Source organism: Ambystoma mexicanum, chromosome 8, assembly GCF_040938575.1.
Source record: "Ambystoma mexicanum isolate Mex_15411 chromosome 8, UKY_AmexF1_1, whole genome shotgun sequence".
NCBI classification, from domain to species: domain Eukaryota; kingdom Metazoa; phylum Chordata; class Amphibia; order Caudata; family Ambystomatidae; genus Ambystoma; species Ambystoma mexicanum.
The window spans coordinates 132,178,743-132,206,170 of record NC_090929.1 but is presented as its reverse complement, the minus strand read 5'-3'; the positions used below and the strand labels follow the sequence as shown (position 1 = coordinate 132,206,170).

At 49.6% G+C, this 27,428-nt stretch overlaps 1 protein-coding gene across 1 annotated transcript in view; it reads right to left on the bottom strand.

Annotated features, from left to right (window-relative positions):
- SLC2A6 (solute carrier family 2 member 6) overlaps window positions 1–27,428 on the bottom strand; it is a 242,988-nt gene that overhangs the window by 93,909 nt on the left and 121,651 nt on the right. Inside the window, exons 3-4 of the mRNA XM_069609468.1 lie at window positions 23,579–23,785; window positions 22,734–22,833 (exon numbers count right to left, since the gene is read on the bottom strand). Coding sequence (XP_069465569.1) covers window positions 22,734–22,833; window positions 23,579–23,785 — 307 coding nt within the window. The remainder of the gene's footprint in view (window positions 1–22,733; window positions 22,834–23,578; window positions 23,786–27,428) is intronic.

The following is a 27,428-nucleotide window of genomic DNA, read 5'->3' as shown; positions in this document are numbered from 1 at the left end:
CCTCTAGGCAAGCATCAGACCTGAGAAAGGACACACAGATGGTATAGGGTGCAACACATGACTTACTGACACACCACACTGGCTCCAGCCAGCCAGGAAAGCATCATACCTGAGAAAGGAGACACACATGGTCTAGGGTGCAACACATGACCTATGGGCACCATGTTGGCTCCAGCCAGTCACCTTTAGGAAAGCATCAGACCTGCGAAAGAACACACGTATGGTATAGGATGCAACACATGACCTATGGGCACTACGCTGCCTGCAGCCAGTCACCTCTAGGAAAGCATCAGACCTGAGAAAGAACACATGCATTGTATAGGGAGAAACACATGACTTACAGGCACATGCTGGCTACAGCCAGCCACCACTAGGAAAGCATCAGACCTGAGAAAGGACACACACATGTTATAGGGTGCAGCACTTGACCTACAGGCACACACTGGCTACAGCCAGTCACCTCTAGGAAAGCATCAGACCTCAGAAAGGACACACAAATGTTATAGGGTGCAACGCATGACCTACAGGCACACGCTGGCTACAGCCAGTCACCCCTAGTCAAGCATCAGACCTGAAAATGGACTCACACATGTTATAGGGTGCAACACATGACCTACAGGCACACTCTGGCTACAGCCAGTCACCTCTAAGAAAGTATCAGACCTAAGAAAGGACACACACATGTTATAGGGTGCAACACATGACCTACAGGCACACACTGTCTACGGCCAGCCAACCCTAGGAAAGCATCAGACCTGAGAAAGGACGCACATACGTTGTAGGGTGCAACACATGGGCACCACGCTGCCTTCAGCCAGTGAACTCTAGGAAAGCATCAGACCTCAGAAAGGACACACAAATGTTATAGGGTGCAACACATGACCTACAGGCACACGCTGGCTACAGCAAGTAACCCCTAGTCAAACATCAGACCTGAGAATGGACACACACATGCTATATGGTGCAACACATGACCTACAGGAACATGCTGGCTACAGCCAGTCATCTCTAAGAAAGCATCAGACCTGAGAAAGGACACACCCATGTTATAGGGGGCACCACATGGCCTACTGGCAAATGCTGGCTACAGCCAGCCAGCCCTAGGAACGCATCAAACCTGAGAAAGGACACACACATGGTAAAGGGTGCAACACATGGCCTACTGGCACCACACTGGCTCCAGCCGCCAAGAAAGCATCATACCTGAGAAAGGGGACACACATGATATAGGGTGCAATACATGACCTTTGGGCACTACGCTGGCTGCAGCCAGTCACCTCTAGGAAAGCATCAGACCTGAGAAAGAACACATGCATTGTATAGGGTGCAACACATGACCTATGGGCACCACACTGGCTCCAGCCAGCCAAGAAAGCATCATACTTGAGAAAGGAGACACACATGGTATAGGGTGCAACAAATGACCTAGGGGCACCATGTTGGCTCCAGCCAGTCACCTTTAGGAAAGCATCAAACCTGCGAAAGACCACACGTATGGTATAGGGTGCAACACATGAACTATGGGCACTATGCTGGCTGCATCCAGTCACCTCTAGGAAAGCTTCAGACCTGAGAAAGAACACATGCATTGTATAGGGTGCAACACATGACCTATGGGCACCACGCTGGCTGCAGCCAGTCACCTCTAAGAAAGCATCAGACCTGAGAAAGGACACACATGTTATAGGGTGCAACACATGATCTACAGGCACACGCTGGCTACGGCCAGCCAACCCCAGGAAAGCATCAGACCTGCAAAAGAACACTCGTATGGTATAGGATGCAACACATGACCTATGGGCACTACGCTGACTGCAGCCAGTCACCTCTAGGAAAGCATCAGACCTGAGAAAGAACACATGCATTGTATAGAGTGCTACACATGACCTACAGGCACGTGCTGGCTACAGCCAGCCACCGCTAGGAAAGCATCGGACCTCAGAAAGGACACACACATGTTATAGGGTGCAACACATGATCTACAGGCACACACTGGCTACAGCCAGTCACCTCTAGGCAAGCATCAGACCTGAGAAAGGACACACAGATGTTATAGAGTGCAACCCATGACCTACTGGCAAATGCTGGCTACAGCCAGCCAACCCTAGGAAAGCATCTAACCTGAGAAAGGACACACACATGGTATAGGGTGCAACACATGACCTACTGGCACCGCACTGGCTCTAGACGGCCAAGAAATCATCATACCTGAGAAAGGAGACACACATGGTATAGGGTGCAACACATGACCTGTGGGCACCATGTTGGCTCCAGCCAGTCACCTTTAGGAAAGCATCAGACCTGCGAAGGACCACACGTATGGTATATGGTGCAACACATGACCTATGGGCAGTATGCTGGCTGCAGCCAGTCACCTCTAGGAAAGCATCAGACCTGAGAAAGAACACATGCATTGTATAGGGTGCAACACATGACCTATGGGCACCACACTGGCTGCAGCCAGTCACCTCTAGGAAAGCATCAGACCTGAGAAAGGACACACATGTTATAGGGTGCAACACATGATCTACAGGCACACGCTGTCTATGGCCAGCCAACCCTAGGAAAGCATCAGACCTGAGAAAGGACGCACATACGTTGTAGGGTGCAACCCATGGGCACCACGCTGCCTTCAGCCAGGCACCTCTAGGAAAGCATCAGACCTCAGAAAGGACGCACAAATGTTATAGGGTGTAACACATGACCTACAGGCACATGCTGGCTACAGCAGGTAACCCCTAGTCAAGCATCAGACCTGAGAATGGACACACACATGCTATAGGGTGCAACACATGACCTACAGGAACACGTTGGCTACAGCCAGTCATCTCTAAGAAGGCATCAGACCTGAGAAAGGGCACACACATGTTATAGGGGGCAACACATGACCTACAGGCACATACTGGCTACAGCGAGTCACCTATAGGAAAGCATAAGACCTGAGAAAGGACACACACATGTTATAGGGTGCAACACATGATCTACAGGCACACGCTGGCTACAGCCAGTCACCTCTAGGCAAGCATCAGACCTGAGAAAGGACACACAGATGTTATAGAGTGCAACCCATGACCTACTGGCAAATGACCCACTGGCCCCACACTGGCAACAGCCAGCCAAGAAAGCATCATACCTGAGAAAGGAGACACACATGGTATAGGGTGCAACAAATGACCTATGGGCACCATGTTGGCTGCAGCCAGTCACCTCTAGAAAAGCATCAGACCTGAGAAAGGACACACATGTTATAGGGTGCAACACATGATCTACAGGCACACACTGGCTACGGCCAGCCAACCCCAGGAAAGCATCAGACCTGCGAAAGAACACACATATGGTATAGGATGCAACACATGACCTATGGGCATACGCTGACTGCAGCCAGTCACCCCTAGTCAAGCATCAGACCTGAAAATGGACTCACACATGTTATAGGGTGCAACACATGACCTACAGGCACACTCTGGCTACAGCCCGTCACCTCTAAGAAAGCAACACACATGTTATAGGGTGCAACACATGACCTACAGGCACACACTGTCTACGGCCAGCCAACCCTAGGAAAGCATCAGACCTGAGAAAAGACGCACATACGTTGTAGGGTGCAACCCATGGGTACCACGCTGCGTTCAGCCAGTCCCCTCTAGGAAAGCATCAGACCTCAGAAAGGACACACAAATGTTATAGGGTGCAACACATGACCTACAGGCACACGCTGGCTACAGTAAGTAACCCCTAGTCAAGCACAGACCTGAGAATGGACACACACATGCTATAGGGTGCAACACATGACCTACAGGACCATGCTGGCTACAGCGAGTCACCTATAGGAAAGCATCAGACCTGAGAAAGGACACACACATGTTATAGGGTGCAACACATGATCTACAGGCACATACTGGCTACAGCGAGTCACCTATAGGAAAGCATCAGACCTGAGAAAGGACACACACATGCTACAGGGTGCAACACATGACCTACAGGAACACGCTGGCTACAGCCAGTCATCTCTAAGAAGGCATCAGACCTGAGAAAGGGCACACAGATGTTATAGGGAGCAACACATGACCTACTGGCACCATACTGGCTCCAGCCAGCCAAGAAAGCATCATACCTGAGAAAGGAAACACACATGGTATAGGATGCAACACTTAACCTATGGGCACCATGTTGGCTCAACCAGTCACCTTTAGGAAAGCATCAGACCTGCGAAAGACCACACGTATGGTATAGGGTGCAACACATGACCTATGGGCACTATGCTGGCTGCAGCCAGTCACCTCTAGGAAAGCATCAGACCTGAGAAAGAACACATGCATTGTATAGGGTGCTATGGTACTATGGGCACCACGCTGGCTGCAGCCAGTCACCTCTAGGAAAGCATCAGACCTGAGAAAGGACACGCATATTATAGGGTGCAACACATGCTCTACAGGCACACGATGGCTACGGTCAGCCAACCCCAGGAACGCATCAGACCTGCGAAAGAACACACGTATGGTATAGGATGCAACACATGACCTATGGGCACTACGCTGGCTGCAGCCAGTCACCTCTAGGAAAGCATCAGACCTGAGAAAGAACACATGCATTGTATAGGGTGCAACACATGACCTACAGGCACGTGCTGGCTACAGCCAGCCACCGCTAGGAAAGAATCAGACCTGAGAAAGGACACACACATGTTATAGGGTTCAACACATGATCTACAGGCACTCGCTGGCTACAGCCAGTCACCTCTAGGAAAGCATCAGACTTGAGAAAGGTCACACACATGTTATAGGGTGCAACACATGACCTACAGGCAAACGCTGTCTACGACCAGCCAACCCTAGGAAAGCATCTGATCTGATAAAGGACGCACATATGTTGTAGGGTGCAACCCATGACCTACTGGCAAACATTGGCTATGGCCAGCTAACGCTAGGAAAGCATCGGAGCTGGAGAAAGGACACACATGTTATAGGGTGCAACACATGACCTACAGGCACTCGCTGGGGCCCCCCTCTAGGAAGGCATCAGATCTGAGAAAGGACACACACATGTTATAGGGTGTAAAACATGACCTAAAGGCACACTCTGGCTACAGCCAGTCACCTCTAAGAAAGCATCAGACCTGAGAAAGGACACACAGATGTTATAGAGTGCAACCCATGACCTACTGGCAAATGCTGGCTACAGCCAGCCAACCCTAGGAAAGCATCAAACCTGAGAAAGGACACACACATGGTATGGGGTGCAACACATGACCTACTGGCACCACGCTGGCTCCAGCCAGCCAAGAAAGCATTAGACCTGAGAAAGGAGACACACATGTTATAGGGTGCAACACATGATCTACAGGCACACGCTGGCTACAGCCAGTCACCTCTAGGCAAGCATCAGACCTGAGAAAGGACACACAGATGTTATAGAGTGCAACCCATGACCTACTGGCAAATGACCCACTGGCCCCACACTGGCAACAGCCAGCCAAGAAAGCATCATACCTGAGAAAGGAGACACACATGGTATAGGGTGCAACAAATGACCTATGGGCACCATGTTGGCTGCAGCCAGTCACCTCTAGAAAAGCATCAGACCTGAGAAAGGACACACATGTTATAGGGTGCAACACATGATCTACAGGCACACACTGGCTACGGCCAGCCAACCCCAGGAAAGCATCAGACCTGCGAAAGAACACACATATGGTATAGGATGCAACACATGACCTATGGGCATACGCTGACTGCAGCCAGTCACCCCTAGTCAAGCATCAGACCTGAAAATGGACTCACACATGTTATAGGGTGCAACACATGACCTACAGGCACACTCTGGCTACAGCCCGTCACCTCTAAGAAAGCAACACACATGTTATAGGGTGCAACACATGACCTACAGGCACACACTGTCTACGGCCAGCCAACCCTAGGAAAGCATCAGACCTGAGAAAAGACGCACATACGTTGTAGGGTGCAACCCATGGGTACCACGCTGCGTTCAGCCAGTCCCCTCTAGGAAAGCATCAGACCTCAGAAAGGACACACAAATGTTATAGGGTGCAACACATGACCTACAGGCACACGCTGGCTACAGTAAGTAACCCCTAGTCAAGCACAGACCTGAGAATGGACACACACATGCTATAGGGTGCAACACATGACCTACAGGACCATGCTGGCTACAGCGAGTCACCTATAGGAAAGCATCAGACCTGAGAAAGGACACACACATGTTATAGGGTGCAACACATGATCTACAGGCACATACTGGCTACAGCGAGTCACCTATAGGAAAGCATCAGACCTGAGAAAGGACACACACATGCTACAGGGTGCAACACATGACCTACAGGAACACGCTGGCTACAGCCAGTCATCTCTAAGAAGGCATCAGACCTGAGAAAGGGCACACAGATGTTATAGGGAGCAACACATGACCTACTGGCACCATACTGGCTCCAGCCAGCCAAGAAAGCATCATACCTGAGAAAGGAAACACACATGGTATAGGATGCAACACTTAACCTATGGGCACCATGTTGGCTCAACCAGTCACCTTTAGGAAAGCATCAGACCTGCGAAAGACCACACGTATGGTATAGGGTGCAACACATGACCTATGGGCACTATGCTGGCTGCAGCCAGTCACCTCTAGGAAAGCATCAGACCTGAGAAAGAACACATGCATTGTATAGGGTGCTATGGTACTATGGGCACCACGCTGGCTGCAGCCAGTCACCTCTAGGAAAGCATCAGACCTGAGAAAGGACACGCATATTATAGGGTGCAACACATGCTCTACAGGCACACGATGGCTACGGTCAGCCAACCCCAGGAACGCATCAGACCTGCGAAAGAACACACGTATGGTATAGGATGCAACACATGACCTATGGGCACTACGCTGGCTGCAGCCAGTCACCTCTAGGAAAGCATCAGACCTGAGAAAGAACACATGCATTGTATAGGGTGCAACACATGACCTACAGGCACGTGCTGGCTACAGCCAGCCACCGCTAGGAAAGAATCAGACCTGAGAAAGGACACACACATGTTATAGGGTTCAACACATGATCTACAGGCACTCGCTGGCTACAGCCAGTCACCTCTAGGAAAGCATCAGACTTGAGAAAGGTCACACACATGTTATAGGGTGCAACACATGACCTACAGGCAAACGCTGTCTACGACCAGCCAACCCTAGGAAAGCATCTGATCTGATAAAGGACGCACATATGTTGTAGGGTGCAACCCATGACCTACTGGCAAACATTGGCTATGGCCAGCTAACGCTAGGAAAGCATCGGAGCTGGAGAAAGGACACACATGTTATAGGGTGCAACACATGACCTACAGGCACTCGCTGGGGCCCCCCTCTAGGAAGGCATCAGATCTGAGAAAGGACACACACATGTTATAGGGTGTAAAACATGACCTAAAGGCACACTCTGGCTACAGCCAGTCACCTCTAAGAAAGCATCAGACCTGAGAAAGGACACACAGATGTTATAGAGTGCAACCCATGACCTACTGGCAAATGCTGGCTACAGCCAGCCAACCCTAGGAAAGCATCAAACCTGAGAAAGGACACACACATGGTATGGGGTGCAACACATGACCTACTGGCACCACGCTGGCTCCAGCCAGCCAAGAAAGCATTAGACCTGAGAAAGGAGACACACATTGTATAGGGTGCAACACATGATCTAAGGGCACCATGCTGGCTCCAGATAGTCACCTTTAGGAAAGCATCAGACCTGCGAAAGAACACACGTATGGTATAAGGTGCAACACGTGATCTACAGGCACACGCTGGCTGCATCCAGTCACCTCTAGGAAAGCATCAGACCTGAGAAATGACACACATGTTATAGGGGGCAACACATGATCTAAAGGCACATGCAGGCTACGGCCAGTTACCTATAGGAAAGCATCAGACCTGAGAAAGGACACAGACTTGTTAACCAAGAGATAGACCATATCTGGGGACGTACCAGCACATGTTAGGCCCATAGACAATAGTCTGGTTACCACCAGGCAGAGCAAGAACAAGCTACATCTGGGCAAAATGAGATGCATATTTTGGAGGGGGCAGCACAGAGCATTCAAGTTCGACCCTGGCTAAAGCTAGCAACCCCAGAACAATATTAGACCTGGGGGAAGGACAGGCACGTGAGTGAGGGTTAAACAAAGAATATATTAGCATCGCTGTGGCTGTATTCCGCCAGCACCGCTGATTGATGAGATGAAGGACAAGCACATGTCAGAGGTGGCAGAAAATGGTATGTGGGCAGCATCCAGGCTAGGGCTAGTCACCCCTAGGTTAGGTTCAGACTCAGGGAGAGAGGAAATTCAATTGGAGGGGGCAGTCCATGGCCTAAGGGCACCACTCTGGCTACATATAGCTCAGAATTGGGAAAAGGATATGCATGTATTAGAGGTGGCAGCACTGATCCTATAGGCATCACCCTGGTTACGATGAGTTTGCCCTAGCGCGTGATGAACCTGGGAGAAAGGGATACGCAGGGCAGCACAGAGCCTACGTGTGGCCCTAGTGCGTGATGAACCTGAGAGAAAGGGATATGCATGGCAGCAGGGCAGCCCAGAGCCTACATGTAGCCCTAGCACGTGATGAACCTGGGAGAAAGGGATACGCATGGCAGCGCGCCAGCACAGAGCCTACGTGAGGCCCTAGCATGTGATGAACCTGGGAGAAAGGAATACGCATGGCAGTGGGGCATGTGTAGCCCTAGCGTGTGATGAACCTGGGAGAAAGGGATACGCAAGGCAGAGGGGCACGTGTAGCCCTAGCACGTGATGATCGTGGGAGAAAGGGATACGCATGGCAGCGGGGCAGCACAGAGCCTACGTGTAGCCCTAGCGCGTGATGAACCTGGGAGAAAGGGATACGCATGGCAGTGGGGCACGTGTAGCCCTAGCACGTGATGAACCTGGAGAAAGGGATACGCATGGTAGCGGGGCAGCACAGAGCCTATGTGTAGCCCTAGCGCGTGATGAACCTGGGAGAAAGGGATACGCATGGCAGTGGGACACGTGTAGCCCTAGCACGTGACAAACCTGGGAGAAAGGGATACGCATGGCAGCGGGGTAGCACAGAGCCTACGTGCAGCTCTAGCGCGTGATGATCCTGGGAGAAAGGGATACGCATGGCAGTGGGGCACGTGTAGCCCTAGCACGTGATGATCGTGGGAGAAAGGGATACGCATGGCAGTGGGGCAGCACAGAGCCTACGTGTAGCCCTAGCGTGTGATGAACCTGGGAGAAAGGGATACGCATGGCAGTGGGGCACGTGTAGCCCTAGCACGTGATGAACCTGGGAGAAAGGGATACACATGGCAGAGGGGCAGCACAGAGCCTACGTGTAGCCCTAGCGTGTGATGAATCTAGGAGAAAGGGATACGCATGGCAGTGGGGCACGTGTAGCCCTAGCACGTGATGAACCTGGAGAAAGGGATACGCATTGTAGCGGGGCAGCACAGAGCCTATGTGTAGCCCTAGCGCGTGATGAACCTGGGAGAAAGGGATACGCATGGCAGTGGGACACGTGTAGCCCTAGCACGTGACAAACCTGGGAGAAAGGGATACGCATGGCAGCGGGGCAGCACAGAGCCCACGTGTAGCCCTAGCACGTGATGAACCTGGGAGAAAGGGATACCCATGGCAGCGGGCCAGCACAGAGCCTACGTGTAGCCCTAGCACGTGATGAACCTGGGAGAAAGGGATACACATGGCAATGGGGCACGTGCAGCCCTAGCACGTGATGAACCTGGGAGAAAGGGATACGCATGGCAGCGGGGCAGGACAGAGCCTACGTGTAGCCCTAGCACGTGATGATCCTGGGAGAAAGGGATACGCATGGCAGCGGGGCAGCACAGAGCCTACGTGTAGCCCTAGCGCGTGATGAACCTGGGAGAAAGGGATACGCATGGCAGCGGGGCAGCACAGAGCCTATGTGTAGCCCTAGCACCTGATGAACCTGGGAGAAAGGGATACACATGGCAGTGGGGCACGTGCAGCCCTAGCACATGATGAACCTGGGAGAAAGGGATAAGCATGGCAGCGGGCAGCACAGAGCCTACGTGTAGCCCTAGCACGTGATGAACCTGGGAGAAAGGGATACACATGGCAGTGGGGCACGTGCAGCCTTAGCACGTGATGAACCTGGGAGAAAGGGATACACATGGCAGTGGGGCACGTGCAGACCTAGCACGTGAGGAACCTGGGAGAAAGGGATACGCATGGCAGCGGGGCAGCACAGAGCCTACGTGTAGCCCTAGCAAGTGATGAACCTGGGAGAAAGGGATACACATGGCAGTGGAGCACGTGCAGCCCTAGCACGTGATGAACCTGGGAGAAAGGGATACACATGGCAGCGGGCAGCACAGAGCCTACGTGTACCACTATGATTGTAAAGCGCTCTGTTGCTTCCCGAAGCTAGGTCTGTGCTCAATAAATACCCTAATAATAATGATAATAATAATAATAATAATAATAATAATAATAATAATAATAATAATAATAATAATAATACAAATAATAATACCACTCTGGCTGAAGCCAGTCTGCCTAATGGAAGGACACAATGTGTGAGACAGAGAAACACCTATCAAATGCGGCAAAACACAGAACCCAAGGGCTGCAAAATGACATCAACACAATCGGACCTGGACAAGGCCTTTCAGCTAGGAGGATGCACTCTTTTCTTCCACTGACCTCATTGTGCAAAGCTCCTGATTTAGCAACTGTGCAAAGTTGCAAAAGGTTCCCATTTTTTCCAACTCTCCACCAACAGCACACATGTTTGTCTATTCCAAGCAGATGAAATTTCCTACACATTTTTGTTGCAGCTAATATATCATTGCGCACATGTCTGTGCGTGAAGTTTACAAAAATACATGTGTTCAGAGAAGCATAACGCCATTTGCCAAGTACATTTAGTCAAAAATACAAACATGCATAACCAAATGTAAAGTTGTCATTAGGCTAACGTACATTGGGCCACATTACGTCTGTGGCGGTAAGGCAACAATGGTGCCAGTAGTGCTACCGGCGCCGTTGTTACCATGACGCCACATTATGAGGTCTGCTCACGGGGGTCGCTCTGCACGCCTGGTCAGACCAGTAGTGCAGAGCGGCACCCGCGAGCAGAACAGTATGGTAGCAACTGTACCGTTATGAATGGTACCGCTGCTACCATCTTCCCTATGGGGGCTCAAATGGGAATGGGTACATACCGGCTGCGGGTCCCACAAAAGGGAAATTACCGGGCCCTCCAAGGTCGGAATGGCCCGGTAATTCCCCTTTCGCGGGACCCGGAGCCGGACCCGAGTTTGGGGGTGCCATGCCCTTATTAATAAGGGCATGGCTACCTACAACCTCGTAATGAGGCCCATTCAGTGCAAAGCAAAACACACAATCACTTTGCTGACTCAGCAAATGTTAAGCTTTAATACTTCTAAAGTGCATATAGCAGGAAACTAAAGCATGGATAACCACGTTCGCATCCCTCGCAAAAGAGGCAATGACAAGTTTGCCAAAAACAAATTGAATAGTTCTGATATATTTAATTAGTAATTACCAAATGAGTATTTCAGGATGTAAACAGTGTAAGGATGTCACAGCAAACCAACGAGTGCACCCAGAATTCTTGAGAAGATATTGGGCCTAATTATGGGTCCGGCGATAACCCTGCCAGTGCCACTGGCGGGTTGCTGCCAGACCCGTCATATTTGACCCACGCCTGACTTCCCGGTGCCACTGGTTGATTACAAGTCCAGCGGCCTGGGAAGTCAGGCGCCAGTAAATTGTAAGTCTGCATTCCCATAGAGTCCAACAAACACTGGACACACACACATGTTATAGGGTGCAACCTATGACCTACTGGCTAACGGTGCTGGTGCTTCCGTGGCGGGTCTTCCTATCGTGGTTGCTGCACCTGGCAGGGTCAGACCTGTCGGGCAAGGTGGCCACGGCAGGCAGACTAGATGTCTGCTGATACGGAAACAGAGGTGCCGGTGGGCTTACCTGCACCCTTGTTTCCAGACCAGTGAACTCCTAATGAGGCCCAGAAGAGTCACAAACATTAAAATGGGAAATGGAAATGGTCTCCCTATTCTGCCCGCAGTGCACAGCAGACCTGCCTCTATCTCCCTTGGAAATAAAATAATTTCAGCAAATAGTGTTTTGCAGGAATGTTTCTCTGCACCCACTTCCTTGGTTTGACAGGAATAAATTGGTGGAATTTGTTTCTCAGTTGCATTCGTTTGTGAAGGGGGAAAAAAACAGCACCTGCACAGCATCATTTATTTTACCAATATTCATATTTGCGTTCTTAAATGCCCATAAAAAAAAATAATTTGCTGCCATTTAATGGTGCCTATGAAAGAAACTCAGCAACTTTGTAAAGTTTGCAAATATTTACGGGAAACTTCATGAAGTATGACAAGGCGAAGTCCCGTAACTTTGCACAGATCTAATTTTAGCAGGGACAGTACAGAATCCCCCCCAAAAACCACCATGGATAAAGCCTGATGAAGGTTAAGGGCTTAATTGCAGCTATAAATGTTCTACTTGTATAATAAAAATGTCTTGACGAAGTGTTCCTTTAGTCACTTGATTTATATCTGTTCCTGGCACTGAAGACCTGTCAAAAACAAGCATTCACAAAGGCAACGGGTTTGGGTTGTGAATATGCATTAGATGGGCATTTGTAGGCACTGCAATCATATGCCCCGGTAATCACACATTTCCCAACTGTTGCTATCTTATGGCCATTCATGCCTACAAAAAAAGCCAAAACTATTGGCTTTAACTTTCATTGCTTGTTCCCATTGTTCTGTCTCAGAGCCGATTCCAGAATCAGGCAATTTTGATTGGCTGTTTAGGGTGCTGCCAGAAAAAGCACTAGGAGCCAGATTACAGCAACCGGTGCAAGTGCAATTTTGCATGGTATTAGCACTAGGCAAAGTTTGCCCTAGTGCAAAAAAACATTTTGACCATATTAAAAAAACGTTCCCCTATTATATGTGCTATTTTGCATGGTATTGGCACTAGTACAAAGTTTGCTCTCGGATTAACCCCCCGCCCACCAGCTCCCCCACAATTCATTTTTGGACCAGGCCAAATTTGCCCTGGTGCAAAAATGCACTGAAAGTAATAATTTTTTGCACAAAGGCCCGGCTTTGCCCTACTGCTAACAACATGCAAAATTGCACTTGCACCGGTGCAAAGTTTCTGTTATCTGGCACCAGATTTTTCATATAAACATCAAATCAGGCCACGTTGGAAGGAAGGGTAGCCCAGAATAGCATTTTATCTGGGGCATCTTAAATCTTTACTCCGGCCTTCTTCCCCTCTCATAATTTCCCTTGGCTGCAGCTGCCATATATATATATTCCCAAATCAGCAATGAAGATGGACCACGTGATGCTACAGTGCCTTATGAGCAATGGTCGAAGTGTGCGAAAGGTAGTAGTGGAACTATGTTCCCTACTGGCCTGCCCTCGCTCCCCACAAACCCCATCGCCACACCCCATCCCACGCACAGTACAAACTCCCAAACACACGTGCCTACTGTTAAAGGGCATGTCCAGTGCAGTGCACTGAGGTGCAAGTTTCAACTTCTTCCGACGCTTTTATTTTGAAACGAAAACATTCTGCAATGGTTTCTTTGTAAAAATAAAAGTATAGGAACAGTCAAACTTAATGTTAAAAAGTAGCAGATCACCGTTCCAACCGCTCCCGCTCACTGCTTATGAGTCATCTGCAGCTGTTTCAAAACACAAGGTTTGTTTGCAGTAGCAAGTAAAATGGGTCTATCCCTCCAATTGTAGCAGTGTTTTACTGGCTCCCGAGGCCTTTTCGAAAACAAATCAAGGCCTTATGTGTAGTACACAGCCTAGCCTAGCCCGTAAAACCAGACTACCATTTCTAACAACTAAATGCAAACAACACAGTTGTCAAGATTGTCTTCCCAGGAGTTCACCCTGTCCTGGCTGATACTCGCTGTGGTTCGGGGTGTGATTTGTTGTCTGAGCTGCCGATGCTGAAAATCACAGCGGCAGCGCAGACAACAATGCGCCCTCCCCACTGTTGGGGGTTGGTCGGGACCCCCCAGCGCCTTCCGTAAGCCTCCAACCCCGAAGGACTCAGACAGGGACGTCCTCTCGGTTCGGGCTTCCCGGTCGCTCTGCTGCGGCCGGGAACGCCCCGTTTATTTATGTTGCACGCAGCGGCGTGCAACGTCACGCCGCCGCGTGCGTGCCCAGTCATCGGGCAGCGCCACACTCCTCCTTTTTCCGGGAGAACAATAACAATACTAATACTAGACACTGCAAACCAAACCAAAATGAATCCTTAACATTTTACAAAAACCCCATGTTCAAAACACCCCTTTATTGACATCCACCCGGGTTCCCTTACTTAACAGTTCTCGGCCTCAGGACAAACAGCCAGGTGACCCAACACGTAATCGCTGAGGTGAGCAGGTTTCCCTCGCCCAGCCCTCTGGGGGTACCTCCTGCTCACCTCCGGCACGGGTGATCTGTCCAGGAGCATGCCCCGGGCCGGGGACTCTGGCAGACAGGGTGTTTCCCTTTCGTCCTCAGGGATCTCTCCTGGGTCTGGATCAGGAGGTGGATCAGTTCTTAGATCCCGCAGTTTCTTGAAGAAACTCACATTGCGAGTTACCGCCGACCGTCCGTCCGATGCAGTCACCATGGATCCCCGGACCGCGACGACATCCAGCGGTTCTGGTTCATACGGTAGGGAGAGCTTCCCATGGGGATGCCTATTCTGAATGAGGACCTCATTGCCAGGCTCCAGCCGCTGCGGGCGAAGCCCTCTCCGTGCGTTCTCTTGCTCGATCCTCAGCCGCCGCTCCATCTCGACCTGTTGGTCATTGATCACCCCAGGTTCTTTCTCTCCTACCTCCGGTAGCAAACCCCGAGGACACCGCTTGAAAAATGCTTCAGCCGGGGCCACTCCAGTGGTTGCATGTGGCGTGGTGCGGTACACCCTCAGAAACTGGTACAGGGCTCTCTGGAGCGACTGCCCCTGCCCCTGAGCAATTCTAAAGGTCTTATTTAGAGTCCTAATGAGCCGTTCCGCTTTGATGTTAGCCCGGGGTCAGAGGGGCATGATTTTCCTGTGCACCACCCCATAGCTCTCCATCAGCTCCGAGAAGCGTTCGCTCTGGAATGGCGCCCTGTTGTCCGAGCAGAGCGTGTGTGGGAAACCATGGACCGCAAACACCTTTTCCACGGCCACCACGATGTGCTCAAAGGCCACAGAGTCCACAAACTCCACCTCGGGGTATCGAGAGTACTTGTCGACCAGAACTAGGAAATGGGTGCCCATGGTGGTGGATCCAAAGTCCGCATGAATTAATTCCCAAGGGCGCATCCCCCTTGGCATTGTCTCTATTGCAGGCTCCCGCTGCAGGGGAGATGCCGCCTGGCACCAAACACAGGCTGCCACGAAGTCGTCCACCTTGCGTTCTAGCTCAGGGAACCACACCTTCAGCCGTAGGCGTGCCTTGGTCTTGGCGGCACCCTGATGACCACGGTGAGCCAAAACGATCACCTCGTCTACCTTCGATTGGGGCACCACAATCCGATCTCCGCGGAGCAGAAGGCCAGATGTCGAGAACGATAACTCCTCCTGGACTTTCCATAGTTGCTCAAGTCTGGTCTTGGCCTCCTGGGTGCGCCCCGCCAGAGCCTTCAGCACTGACTTCCAGGAGCCCTGTTGCATCGAGTGCCTTAGAATCTGGAAGCACTCATCTTGCGCTGCAGCTGCCTCCAGCTCCTGGAGAGGCATGGCATTTGGCGTGGCCGCCTCCACCACCACCCCGACGTGCTCTTCTGCTTCTTCTGCACAGGCGTCCTGGACTTCGCCTGCGTCCACCCCAGGGTGTCTGGAGAGATAGTCTGCAGCGTTGTTCACCCCTGGCCGGTATACCAAGGTGACTCCATACTCCAAAAGGGCGAGCATCCACCGCTCAATGCGTGCCGGTGGCTTGGATGATGACTCTGCTAGGATGGGAAGCAGCGGCTTGTGGTCTGTCACCACCGTTACCGGGCGTCCAAGGACGTAGAGCCAGAAGTGCCGGCATCCCCACAGTATTGCCAACGCCTCACGCTCGATCTGTGAGTATCGCTGCTCCGCATCGGACAGGGCCTTGCTGGCATAGGCCACCGGGCGGATGCCCACACCACTGTCAATTTGTGTTAGCACAGCGCCCAGGCCGAATGGGCTGGCATCGACGATGATCTCTGAAGGCAGCGTGGGATCAAAGAAGGACATGGTGTCTTCAGCTGCCAGGGCACCCTTTATGTCATCAAAAAAACCGCCTGTTCTAGCGGGCCCCAGTTCAAGATGCCATCCTTCCTGGTCAGTGCCCTGATCGGTTCCGATCTGGAGGCCTGATTTTTAATGAACCGTCCACAGTATGTGACCATGCCTAGGAAGCTTCGCACCTCAGATACGGACTCCGGAGGCTGCGCCTTCTTTATGTCCTGCACCTTCCGGGGATCAGGAGACAACCCCCCTTCTTTGAATACAAAACCAAAGAATTCTATTGATGGTCGGAGAAATTCACACTTCTCCTTGTGGAGGGTGAGACCCAAGGATTGCAGTCTTCCGAACGTCTTCGCCAACCGCCTCAGATGGTCTACCTCCGTTCTGGCAACCACCAGGATGTTGTCGCTTATGTTCAAAACGCCCTGTAGATCAGCCAGGGCGCCCCGAATAATGTTCTGGAACACCTCCGCCACCGAGGACACACCAAAGCTTAGTCTCTTGTAGTGGTATAGCCCTCGGTGTGTCGTGAAGGTGGTAATGTACCTCGACTCGGGGTGGAGGACAACCTGGTGATAGCCCGCTCGAAGGTCCAGTTTCAAAAAGAAACGAGCGCCCTGTACCTCCGCAATGATGTCGTCAATCGTCGGGGTGAGGTGCCTCTCTCTCTTAATGGCCTTGTTCGGGAGCCTCATGTCGACGCAGATTCTAACAGCATCAGGTTTTTTAGGCTTCCGTGCCACCACTATCGGGGACACCCAGGGCGTCGGGCCTTCCACCTTTTCTATAATGTCAAGATTGACCAAATTGTCCAGCTCCTTGTCGACAAGTTCACGGAGGTGGAACGGCACCCTTCGATGTTTCAGTGCAATGGGCTGCACCGACTCATCAATGTGTAACCTCACCGGGTCACCGGCGATCTGCCGGATCCCCTTGAACAGCGCGGCATACTTTGCGAGCAAGTCATTAATGTCCTCTAAATAGACAGAGTATTTGAAGCTGACGATGCCGAGGGCCTCTGCTATAGCACAACTTAAAAGCCTGCTGGTGCTCACCGGTGTCTCGTAGAATCGTGCTGTGATTTGGGAGCCCTCATGTTCTACTTTTGCCACGAACACACCGTCCAGAGGGATGGGGTCAACACCGGTAGGCTTTTTTGTGGCTTCCATAGCAGGATGAGTCCTAGACGAATAGATAATTAAGAATCGCCGGACTTCCTGATCCTTGACTCCCCTAAAAATAGATGGGAATCATCAAGATTTCTGAACTGGATTCTACAAATTGTAATAAAGTAAAACAGAAGTAAAACATGGGAGATTTGAACTCTTGAAGAAAAAAATTTGAAAATATACAAATAACAGGATACTACCTTCTGAGATAAATGAACATAGGTATCCAATAGAAATACGGTTACATGTATTTCTTTTTAACACCCTGTGGACAGAGAAATTTAATAAAAATAATTTTTTTCATCTTTGAAGCAGCTTTTAAAGGAATCTCAAGTACTTCACAAGAGGGCGAATTGAATCTAAAAAAAGAAAAATAATATATTTTTGGAACATTTTTATAGAATTGGCTAATCTGAGTTCTTTAATGTGTGAACATATCTACACTGTACATTCATTGCTTTGTAAGTCCAGTGTCACAGGGTGAAGAGCACCCCATCCACAAACAGCCAAAGCCGTGCCCGGGGTACACTGAGGGCCACATCTGCCGCGAGGGGATGGTAGCGACAATGGAGCACTGAGGGCAAGTCTCTGTAGTGGGTCCACTTTAAGCATGAGGCCATGCAGAATCTCAACATTGGATGACCACCAATGTTCCTTGTTGCAATGGGGATCATAATGTAGCGTTAGCACCCCGTTCCAAGGGCTGGAATGGGGGACAATGGCCTGGCAGCCCGAGTTCATGGCCTAAACGAAGCAAGGGTGGTTACCCTCTGTTCAAGCCCTTGGAACGGAGTGCTAACGCCATTAGCACCTTGGGTTACCGAACCGGTAACCTGGGGTGCAAAAAAAGAAAGTGTTTTCATTCATTGAATGGGACGCTGCATGCGTCTCGTTCAATGAATGAAAATACTTATCCAAAATGGCCACATGGTTGTAGAAGGCGGGACTCCATACGGAGTTCCTCTTCAATTACCATGGTGGCCAGAAAAGCGAGAAAGGAAGCTGCTGTGGTGCCGGCAGCAGGTGTCGCCACCGCAACAATCAGGTAAGTGGGGGGGGCTAGTAAGAGTAAAAAAAAAGGAAAAAGGGAGGATGGCATGAAGGTGGCAGCGTGACATCGCACCAGCTCCTCACCTGGCATGGGGGCTGGAGATAACAGCCAGCAGCATATTGGGGGAAGATCTGCAGGCTGCAGTCTGGTCCGAGCCGCAACACATTCAGGCTCCCTTGGGCAGGAGTAGTGAGGGCAGCGGTCCGGGTAGTGTCATGCTGAGTTTTGCCTAGGCAGGAGTTCTTCTTACAAAAGTGCGGCGGCGGCAGAGGCTGCACTGCTTATTCTCCCCCAGGCAGGAGTTTGCTGTTTTGGAGGCAGCGGTATTGGCGTGGGACAGCCGTGCCACACTTCGTCTCCCCTAGTTGGGAGTTTGGCAGCGTGTTTGGGCCGCACCAATTGCAGGGTCCCGCGGATGGACATTTGTATGGCAGCGTGTCCGGGCCGTGCCATCCTCACCAGGCTCCCCGCCCTGTGGGAGCTTACTTCCATCATTATTTTCTCCTCTCCCAGGCAGGAGACAATTCCATCACTGCGGCGGCAGTAGAGACCATACCACGCCTTCTTCCACAGGCAGGAGTAAAGGGCTGCAGCGGAACCATCCGCGTGCCCAGCTGCGCGCAGTGCCACACAGCGACCAGTCTCCACCCAGAAGGGAGTTCACCGTGTGCACACAGGGGAGATTGGCAGCAGTGCATGAGTCACCTAGACCATCCCGTCCTCGTTGCCAGTTGTTAGGGCCTTCCGTACCGCCGGAGCCCAGGAACAACCATGCCATGTCACATGACACAATAAAGACATGGCAGCCGGATAGTGGGTGAACTGGAGCCAGAAGACGTTCGCTCCTTTTATTAACCTTGTCACATGGTCACACATAAACATGTGACTCAGCACGAGCTGACGTCACAACAAAGGGGGCTAAAGCCATGAATTCGAGAGGTGCAGAAAACACAAACCTGAGAGTTGCCAAAACCTCCATTCGTGAGGGGTGTACACATCTTGGACTTGGTGGTGATAAAACCCTGAAAACAACCGAATGTAAGAGGAGCTGAAACAGTGTGAACAATTGACCCTGTGAGGTTTCAAGAACTCAAAACCATTTGAACACACAGTTGTTATGAATCAGTGATAGATGAAAATTAGGAAATAAACCAACCTGTGTTGGGAGCCATGGGATCCAAAAGACATCTGTAAAAGTCGGAGAAGCCTGAATCAAGTCTTCAAGCAGCGGCAAAACGCCCAAAGATGGACAATACTAACTGCTGAGAGAGTGCCAAGGAAGAGTGGGATTCATTAAACTGTGCAAAGTGTATTTTTGCAGTGCAGTCAGGGTGAGAATCCTGACCAAAGCCGAAACCAAATCTTCAAATGAACCTATATTCATTCAAACCTATGGGGACGAAATTAGGACGAGATGGCACTCGAGAGGGGAGGGGCAGGGTAGGGGCAGAGGAGGGGTAGGGGGTTGGGGCAGGAGGGAGGAGGGAGTGGGGGAAGGTAATGTTGTGGGGGTTGTTTAATTGTTGTAAGAAAAGTTTAATAAAGAAATATATTTTAAAATATATTTTTTTTAAAAACCTGTTCCGTCCATTTAGTGGGTTTAGCACACAAGGCCACACTAAGTGCTAACGTGGCTTCTTCAAAGACTGCTGTTCATTCCAATTCTAAATTCTGCTTTTCAAAATGCCGTTCTGCGAAAATATTCATTTGACATCCAATGTGGCTCATCACAACTTTTTTTTGGGGGGTGGGGGGGTACCCCATCATCAGACTTCGTCCATTAAAAGAATATTCACATTTATATTTATGACATACATTTTCTAAAAAACAGCTTGCATTTATACCGAATTGCATACTATTGTCATGTCGCACAAAATGTATGCGATTATTTACAAAAGTATGTTAGTACACCAGTATGCCATCTAGTCATGTTAACATTCTTATGTCTTCCTCACTAAATGGTGGTGACTAGGGCACTAATACATCAAAATACCACACACTCCAATGGAAACTGGCAATAGTCGTCATAGACCTTATGCATTGACACACTCAGCTGGGCCTTTTTCAGATCCAACCTCCACAACAAGTGTGAACTCAATTTTGAAGTCGCTGTGCGAGGTTTCTTACAGGGCTTTATTTGTCTTTCCTCTTTACTAGGCATACCAGAGCACCTGGAGACCCCGCAAATGGCAGCGATGCGCTTTATAAACCATAATAGCGCAATAATACATAACATTGGATAACCAATAACAGAACATACCATTGCTGTGCAAGCCCGTGCTCCTAAAAGCACTTGTATTATGACACTTTTAGAGTTTACCTCTGCTTAGACCACTAGCTCTATTGTGAAGCGCTCCTTTGCGAGAGGCTCTTTCCCGCCCAACTATCCCTCTACATATGCCCCCCACAAAGTAAATTGCTGGATCGTAAATTAGCCTGGAGTCATTTATTTCAATGAAATCACAGTGCATGCACTCCCACGGTATTAAGAAACCAGTAGCTGTTTGGTAGATCCTTCCAAATATGTTGAAAATATGCAATTCTTGCTGATACCTTTATTTGGGGGTGGGGGGGAAAGAATACCAGATTCCCCCATTTAAATTGCGGCCGCTCCTCGCTTCCCTTGTGCATAGCACCGCCTTCTGGGGGGAAGGCTTTCTGTTTAGATGTAGAATTGTGCCTTCCCTTGATGTAGTTGGTGGGGAGGTCTATGGAAGTGCATTGCCAAATACACACATGACTTCACCAATCGCTGTTGTCTAGTAAGGAGGCACACATGCTGTTAGGGCCTGGCGTAAGAACAGTCTTTAAATCTAGGGGGTTTCTAGATGGGCGTGACACCCTCACACCTCATCGCCCCTCCCCCATGCCTTACCATTTCTTTTATAAACTATTCACCAAATAGGCACTGATTTGCAGTCTTGCTTTGTGGCTATTTATCATAACTTTGGGTATGTCTTGAGGAAGTGTCCCCTGAGTCTGTTTCAGAGAAGTGGCTTGTTTACCATTAGCAAGCAGTCCTAATGCCCTTGCTCTCAATTCTGCAAGCAGTCCTAATGCCCTTGCTCTCCATTCTGCAAGCAGTCCTAATGCCCTTGCTCTCAATTCTGCAAGCAGTCCTTATGCCCTTGCTCTCAATTCTGCAAGCAGTCCCAATGCCCTTGCTCTCAATTCTGCTCACAGCGTATGGATTTCTAGAGCGTTATTGCCCACAGTTGTCTTTGTGATGTCAAAATGTCACCTGATATATTTATATGGTAGGTAGGCTCAGCAGAACCTAAGGGCCCGTTAATAACCTTACTGACATATTTTCTGGGCTTTGCCATGTGTGGGGTCTAGTACATTGTCCCAATAGTGACCTCCTTGGCAATCTTTACCAGCGGGTAATGGCTCACTACGCAAGGTAATGACCAGGGCAATGCAGATGCATTCCCGAGTGTGGCATTCCATTGCCAGGTATTAGTGGTATTAGGTATTAGCGGTTGGTAGTGCCAGTATTGGCACTACCAACCACAAATGGAACTCCAGCTCTGTTTTTAGATTGAAAGAAACAGGATGTTGAGAATGCGGTCGCCGGATGTATGCCAAAGACCTGCAGTGAAGGAGGAGATGGAAGGGTGGGGAAGGAGTGGAATAACACGCTCAATCCCAAAAGGCGAGTGGGAGGACCTGGAAGGGACAGGAGAGCAGAAGGTGGCATGATTAGCACAAGGAAGAGGTAGTGTGGGGGGCAGAGGAGGAAGGGAGACATGGACACAGGCCTGGTGGTTGGAAAATGGTGGATGGTGGTTCAGTGGGCCACTAAGAGGGCTTGGAATCCAGTTGTTCCCTGACAAATAATACTTGCATTCCGAACCATCTGATTGGCTGAGTTGCTCCAGGATACTAAGCTACGTTGTGTTAGGCCCGTTGCAGTTTATGAAACACAATTCTATAATCCCTTGTTATCCAGGGGGAAGAGCAGAATTCCTGCCATCACAACCAATATTTGAGCACTTCCAAAATCGCCACAGTCAGCAATCACAGAAATCCCTCAATTGGTTGTTCCAAATTTAGATAACACAAGCTGCTGAGATACTTAATTTTGACCAGCATCAAAAACAAAAGAACATCCAGTGTCTTCTGCAGACACATGGTGAGAAGACCAGGAACTCCTGCGAGGTGGAGAATAAGGAGGATCATTAGTATGAATGTGATGATACCTACCAAAGGCATAAAGTACAAGGGCCCCTGTGACCGCCATGATCTGGGGGCAGGCTCCCAAAAAGCCCCGTACTCCAGAGTGCGAGATCTCGGACACGTACACCTGCAAGGAAAGAAGGAGAGCATCAGTGTGACGGCCCGATTGCAGGACCCCTAATGCTAGCACAGATCCCTTCAATCATTGGTTGGATGCCTGTCAAAGAGACGCCTGGATGCTCCTAGCTCTACCCATCCATGCACAGAGAGAACCCCCCAAAAAACTCGCCGGAAGAAGGGGAAATGCACCGGTATGCCAGGCAAATCAGCGTCCGTACTCCGCTCCAGAGAGTGCACAACAGATGTGGACGAATGAACACCCTGTAGCTTCTATACGTCTCACATGGTTGATAGGGTGCTCAATTAGCACCATTGAGCCAGGAAATGACCAATATGAAGTCTAAAAGTCTAAGAACATTCATTGCTTTGTAAGAACAGTTTTTTTTTAAAATGGCAGGCGCCTTTGGGTCTCCAGGTGTTTTGGTCTACAAATCCCATTAACCCAAGCCGGCATAGTCAAAGGGAATATATGGGAGTCATAGCCCAGAATATCGCGGGACATAACAAATACAACATATCATTGTATGCTATTGGATATTGCAAATATAAAATATGTTTTTAGCAGTAATCATTCATCGACATGCTAACTGAGACCTTCTGCAATAACTGGAAGACTTGTGTCCAACCGAGCTTCCAAGGAGGGGGCAGTTGGAAGAGAGACCTAGCTAACTAGATACAATTTGAGGACACACAAAGACCACATGGTCCACAACAGCCTGCAAAGTATTCAGTAGTCAAATTGCTTGCCTTACCGGTATGGAGGCAGAGGTCAGACCCCCTGCAAAGCCTGTCAGTATCCTTCCCAGGAGCAACATCCACACATTCTGGGCGCCGGCCATCAGGGCGTAGCCAATTGCAGAGGGGAGAGCAGAAAACATAATGCTGAGCTTGCGTCCCAGGAAGTCATTTAGGAACATTGCACTGGCACCTCCAACGATGGAACCCAGTGCAAACACTGACTGAGGAGAAATAACACAGGGGTGAATATCAACAGCAGGATCATACAGGTTAGCAACCGGACAAATAAGTCAGCAATAGGAGCGAGCAGGTCAGCACAACAAGCTCTCTAGATGGCAATACAACTCCACACAGTCCTCAGTACACAGGCTAAACACGTAAACAACAGTAACAAGCACGTCAGCAACAGGAGCCCCTAGATGGCAAACATCTGACGAGTCACAGGTAGAACCTCATACACAAGACGAAGGACACATTGATGCACGCACAGTGGTACACAACTAAACAGAAGGACCACACATTTCAGCAAAACGAACATCGGGGTAAACAGGTCAGCGCACAGAACGACACAAGCCGACAATATAACAGCATGCATCCACAGTCGTCAACACAACCATGTTAGCCACAGGCACGTGGGGACACCAGAGGATGCAATTGGCAGCAACAAAAGCAGGGGCATAAGAGGGGCCTAGGAGACCCATAACATCTAGGGGGGGACAGGGGACACCTTGGGACTTTGCTTTTTTATTTATTTATTGTGTTTTAGTCAAAGACCTCGACTTTTAACAAAATTAAAATAGCAGTTCGTATTAAATCACATATATCATCACTGTATAAAACAAGAGAAAAGAATAAAAGAAAACACAAGAAAAAGAAAAGCAGATCAGAGTACAAAATCCTTCAAAATGGCGTCTCACTTCAGAAGGCTCAGTTCACATAAAAATGTTACTTCTTCCCAGGTCAAAAGGCGTTCATGGCCTGAGCATAGCTCCTCCTAAAAAGATTGGGTGTCCAGCCACCATTGGCGGGACTGCAGCAGAGGAGGGCGATGTAAAAGAGCAAGAATGGAAAGGGCTATGAGGACGGTGGGAGACTATAAATAACGGCAGTTCGGGGTGAGTCGCAAACTGGCGGGTGTCGAAAAGCACACAGCCATGAATATTTGTTTTTTAAGAGCATTGAAGTAATCATCATCAGTGGCACCTAGGAGAACACAAAACAAGACTTGAAACATTAGGTCACAGAGTCCCAAAAATGAGTTCTCATTTGGCCCCTGGAGGCCATCATCTTTCCTATTGCTTTGGATGAGGCCATGGCAGAGGCGGAGTGATGTTTGAAAGTACCTAAGAAGTGATCGGGCCAGGGTCGAGGACTAAGTCAAAAGCTGATATAAAATGGGCTGCTATTCATGCTAGTCATCCTCCCAATCCATGCCAGCCCAGCCTGCACTGCACCTGGAAGGAGGGCCAGCCAGTTGGCCACTTGATTTACCTTAGTACGGTAGTAGGCTGAGTGAGGTCTCTCAGAAGGTCGAGTCGGAGTGCTAAATGTCCTTCATCAGCTGTAATCCTTTTGGGACCGGGGAGCGCTCATTAGGGTAGTATCAAGCTTGGACTGGCCTATAGGGCAGTAGGCCCATGGTCGACGCAAAATGCTGGTGTGGGCCAGCTTTATGGCCAATATGGGGCAGTTTGATGAAATACTTCACTATGCGGCTAGTAGTTTTGACCAGTGATGCTGAAGAAATGTTCTTTAAAATGCACAATTTGCATCACATTTTATCATACAACTCCCCCTTGGGTAGTGGGTACTATTCAAACAGTGTCAAAAAAGGAATTAATTTCCATTTGCAACTGTGATCCACTTTTGCGTTGGTGCCAGAGAGAGTTTTATAGCCCAGGACGACCATGGGCAGTCCCTAACCAATGCTGACGAAAAACACGAACAGAGCTAGTTTGGAATCACCTACAAGTGCACTGCTTCAGAGACCCCCAAGAGCATTGTGCGTCACCGCTCTGGCATTGTGCACTACTCCTACATTTATTGGATAATTTATATTGCACCCCAACATGCCCACTTTGACGGACTGTCACTTTATCCGCCATTGCACAAAGAGACATTCATTTAACACTGAAAAGCAAACATGCTATGCATTTTGTTTTTTTTAAAGAAAAGGTTGATGGGGATCTCTGCAATGGTTAGAGCCGAAAGGTGAGTGACTACACATTGATTATTGTGTAATGTGCCCCGTCTTTACTAGAGGTTGTTCACCTTGGGGTTTGTGCTCAACACAATGCAGTGCCTTAATAGTAAGGGAGGCTTCCATTGCCTCATTCCCATTTAAAACAGAGATGCAGGCCTCACTGCTGACAACGTGTTCATAAGAAAGGGCTTCCTTAGTCATAGTTCCGATGGTGCAAGCCACCTTCTCTGTGCGCGCTATGATCGTTCAACATATGTACGAGGGTCCCTTGGCGATTAGTCCAGGTATAGTGATTTAACTTACACGTTACAATGTTCAAGCACCTCAAACCTGGCTTTGGAGCCTCCAAAGCCAGGTTTGAGGTTATTGAACGTTGTAAGGTTTCAATCCTGCAAGTGGAACGTTGAATTGGCATAACGGCCAGCATGATATACAGATGAAAATCGATGCCATGCTAAAGCATTGTGCAATCTTGGCATACAAACACTTGTGGTGACAGCATTGAACTCTGTATGTCTACCTAGCCGTGCACTGCCTCTAGAGTAGCATTGCACGGAATTTAACTCACACACTCATGCTTCTTAGTATACTGAAAGATGCATCACCAATATTCGCATTATCTAGGCTTAATGTCGCCCTTTCCGACACATTGCCCCAAGCTGGAGCTCATTGCAGTGAAAAGAAATCCTGTTTATTATTTGTCAAGAAGGAACCAGGGATGTACAAAACCTTTGCTAGTCTGAATCACACAAGTGAACTTTGAATTGAAAGTGATGGCATTAACAGAGGCACCTAAAACAGATAATGTTTGTTGCTGTGAAGGGGGCGGGGCTCCATCGAACAAAGTGGAACAACGCAAATTGCGTCTATTAACATGTTATCTTGTCATTATAATTACCAACAACATTCTTTTTTGTAGGTGTACCGGGTTCAAATGGGCACTTAAAATCGAGCGACTCAGCGTCTCCTTTACCCCGACGTAATCACTACATCCGCTGTGTCTTTTATGATCCTTGGCATGCACTTACACGAGAACGTATATTCACAGTCTGTTCATTTATAATACTGCAAAACGAAACGGTACCTGATCTGAATGTCCACAAAACACTTGTCTTTGGTTGGTTCCGTAAATCAGGGAGCAAAACCCTGTGCTAGGCCCTCTTTATCCCCGCCGTTGGGTAGAAGCACCGGAAGAGAGGGTCATGTCTTGCCGTTAAACCTTGCCAGCATCCACTGCTGATTGGTTACGCTGTTCCGGTGCTCGACCTTAATCCAATAGCCACCAAGACGCTAGCAGCTCTCAGGGACAAGCCCGCCGCTGGCATATGCACGGCAGAATTCCGAGTCCTGGTCTGCCACATAGGCGACTGGCACGGGTCTGAAGCTTAAATGTATTATCTTTCCAAGTTTACCTGGGCTTACCTGCCCCAAGGATGGCAAGATCATTAGTCACACTGTTGTCTCTGAGGAGCATGCATCGCTCCATGCTGGCTTCTCCTTCGTTCTGGAAGGCTGTGCGGCGGTGCAATGCACACTCGTAGGGGCACGTGCTGCAGTATGTTCCCCGGCCTGGCCTGGGCACGCTCCAAATGCGCAGGGGCGGGGGGTATGGGGAGAGGGGGCACACATGAGCAAGCCTGCGAGCAGCAGAGTTCTTGTAA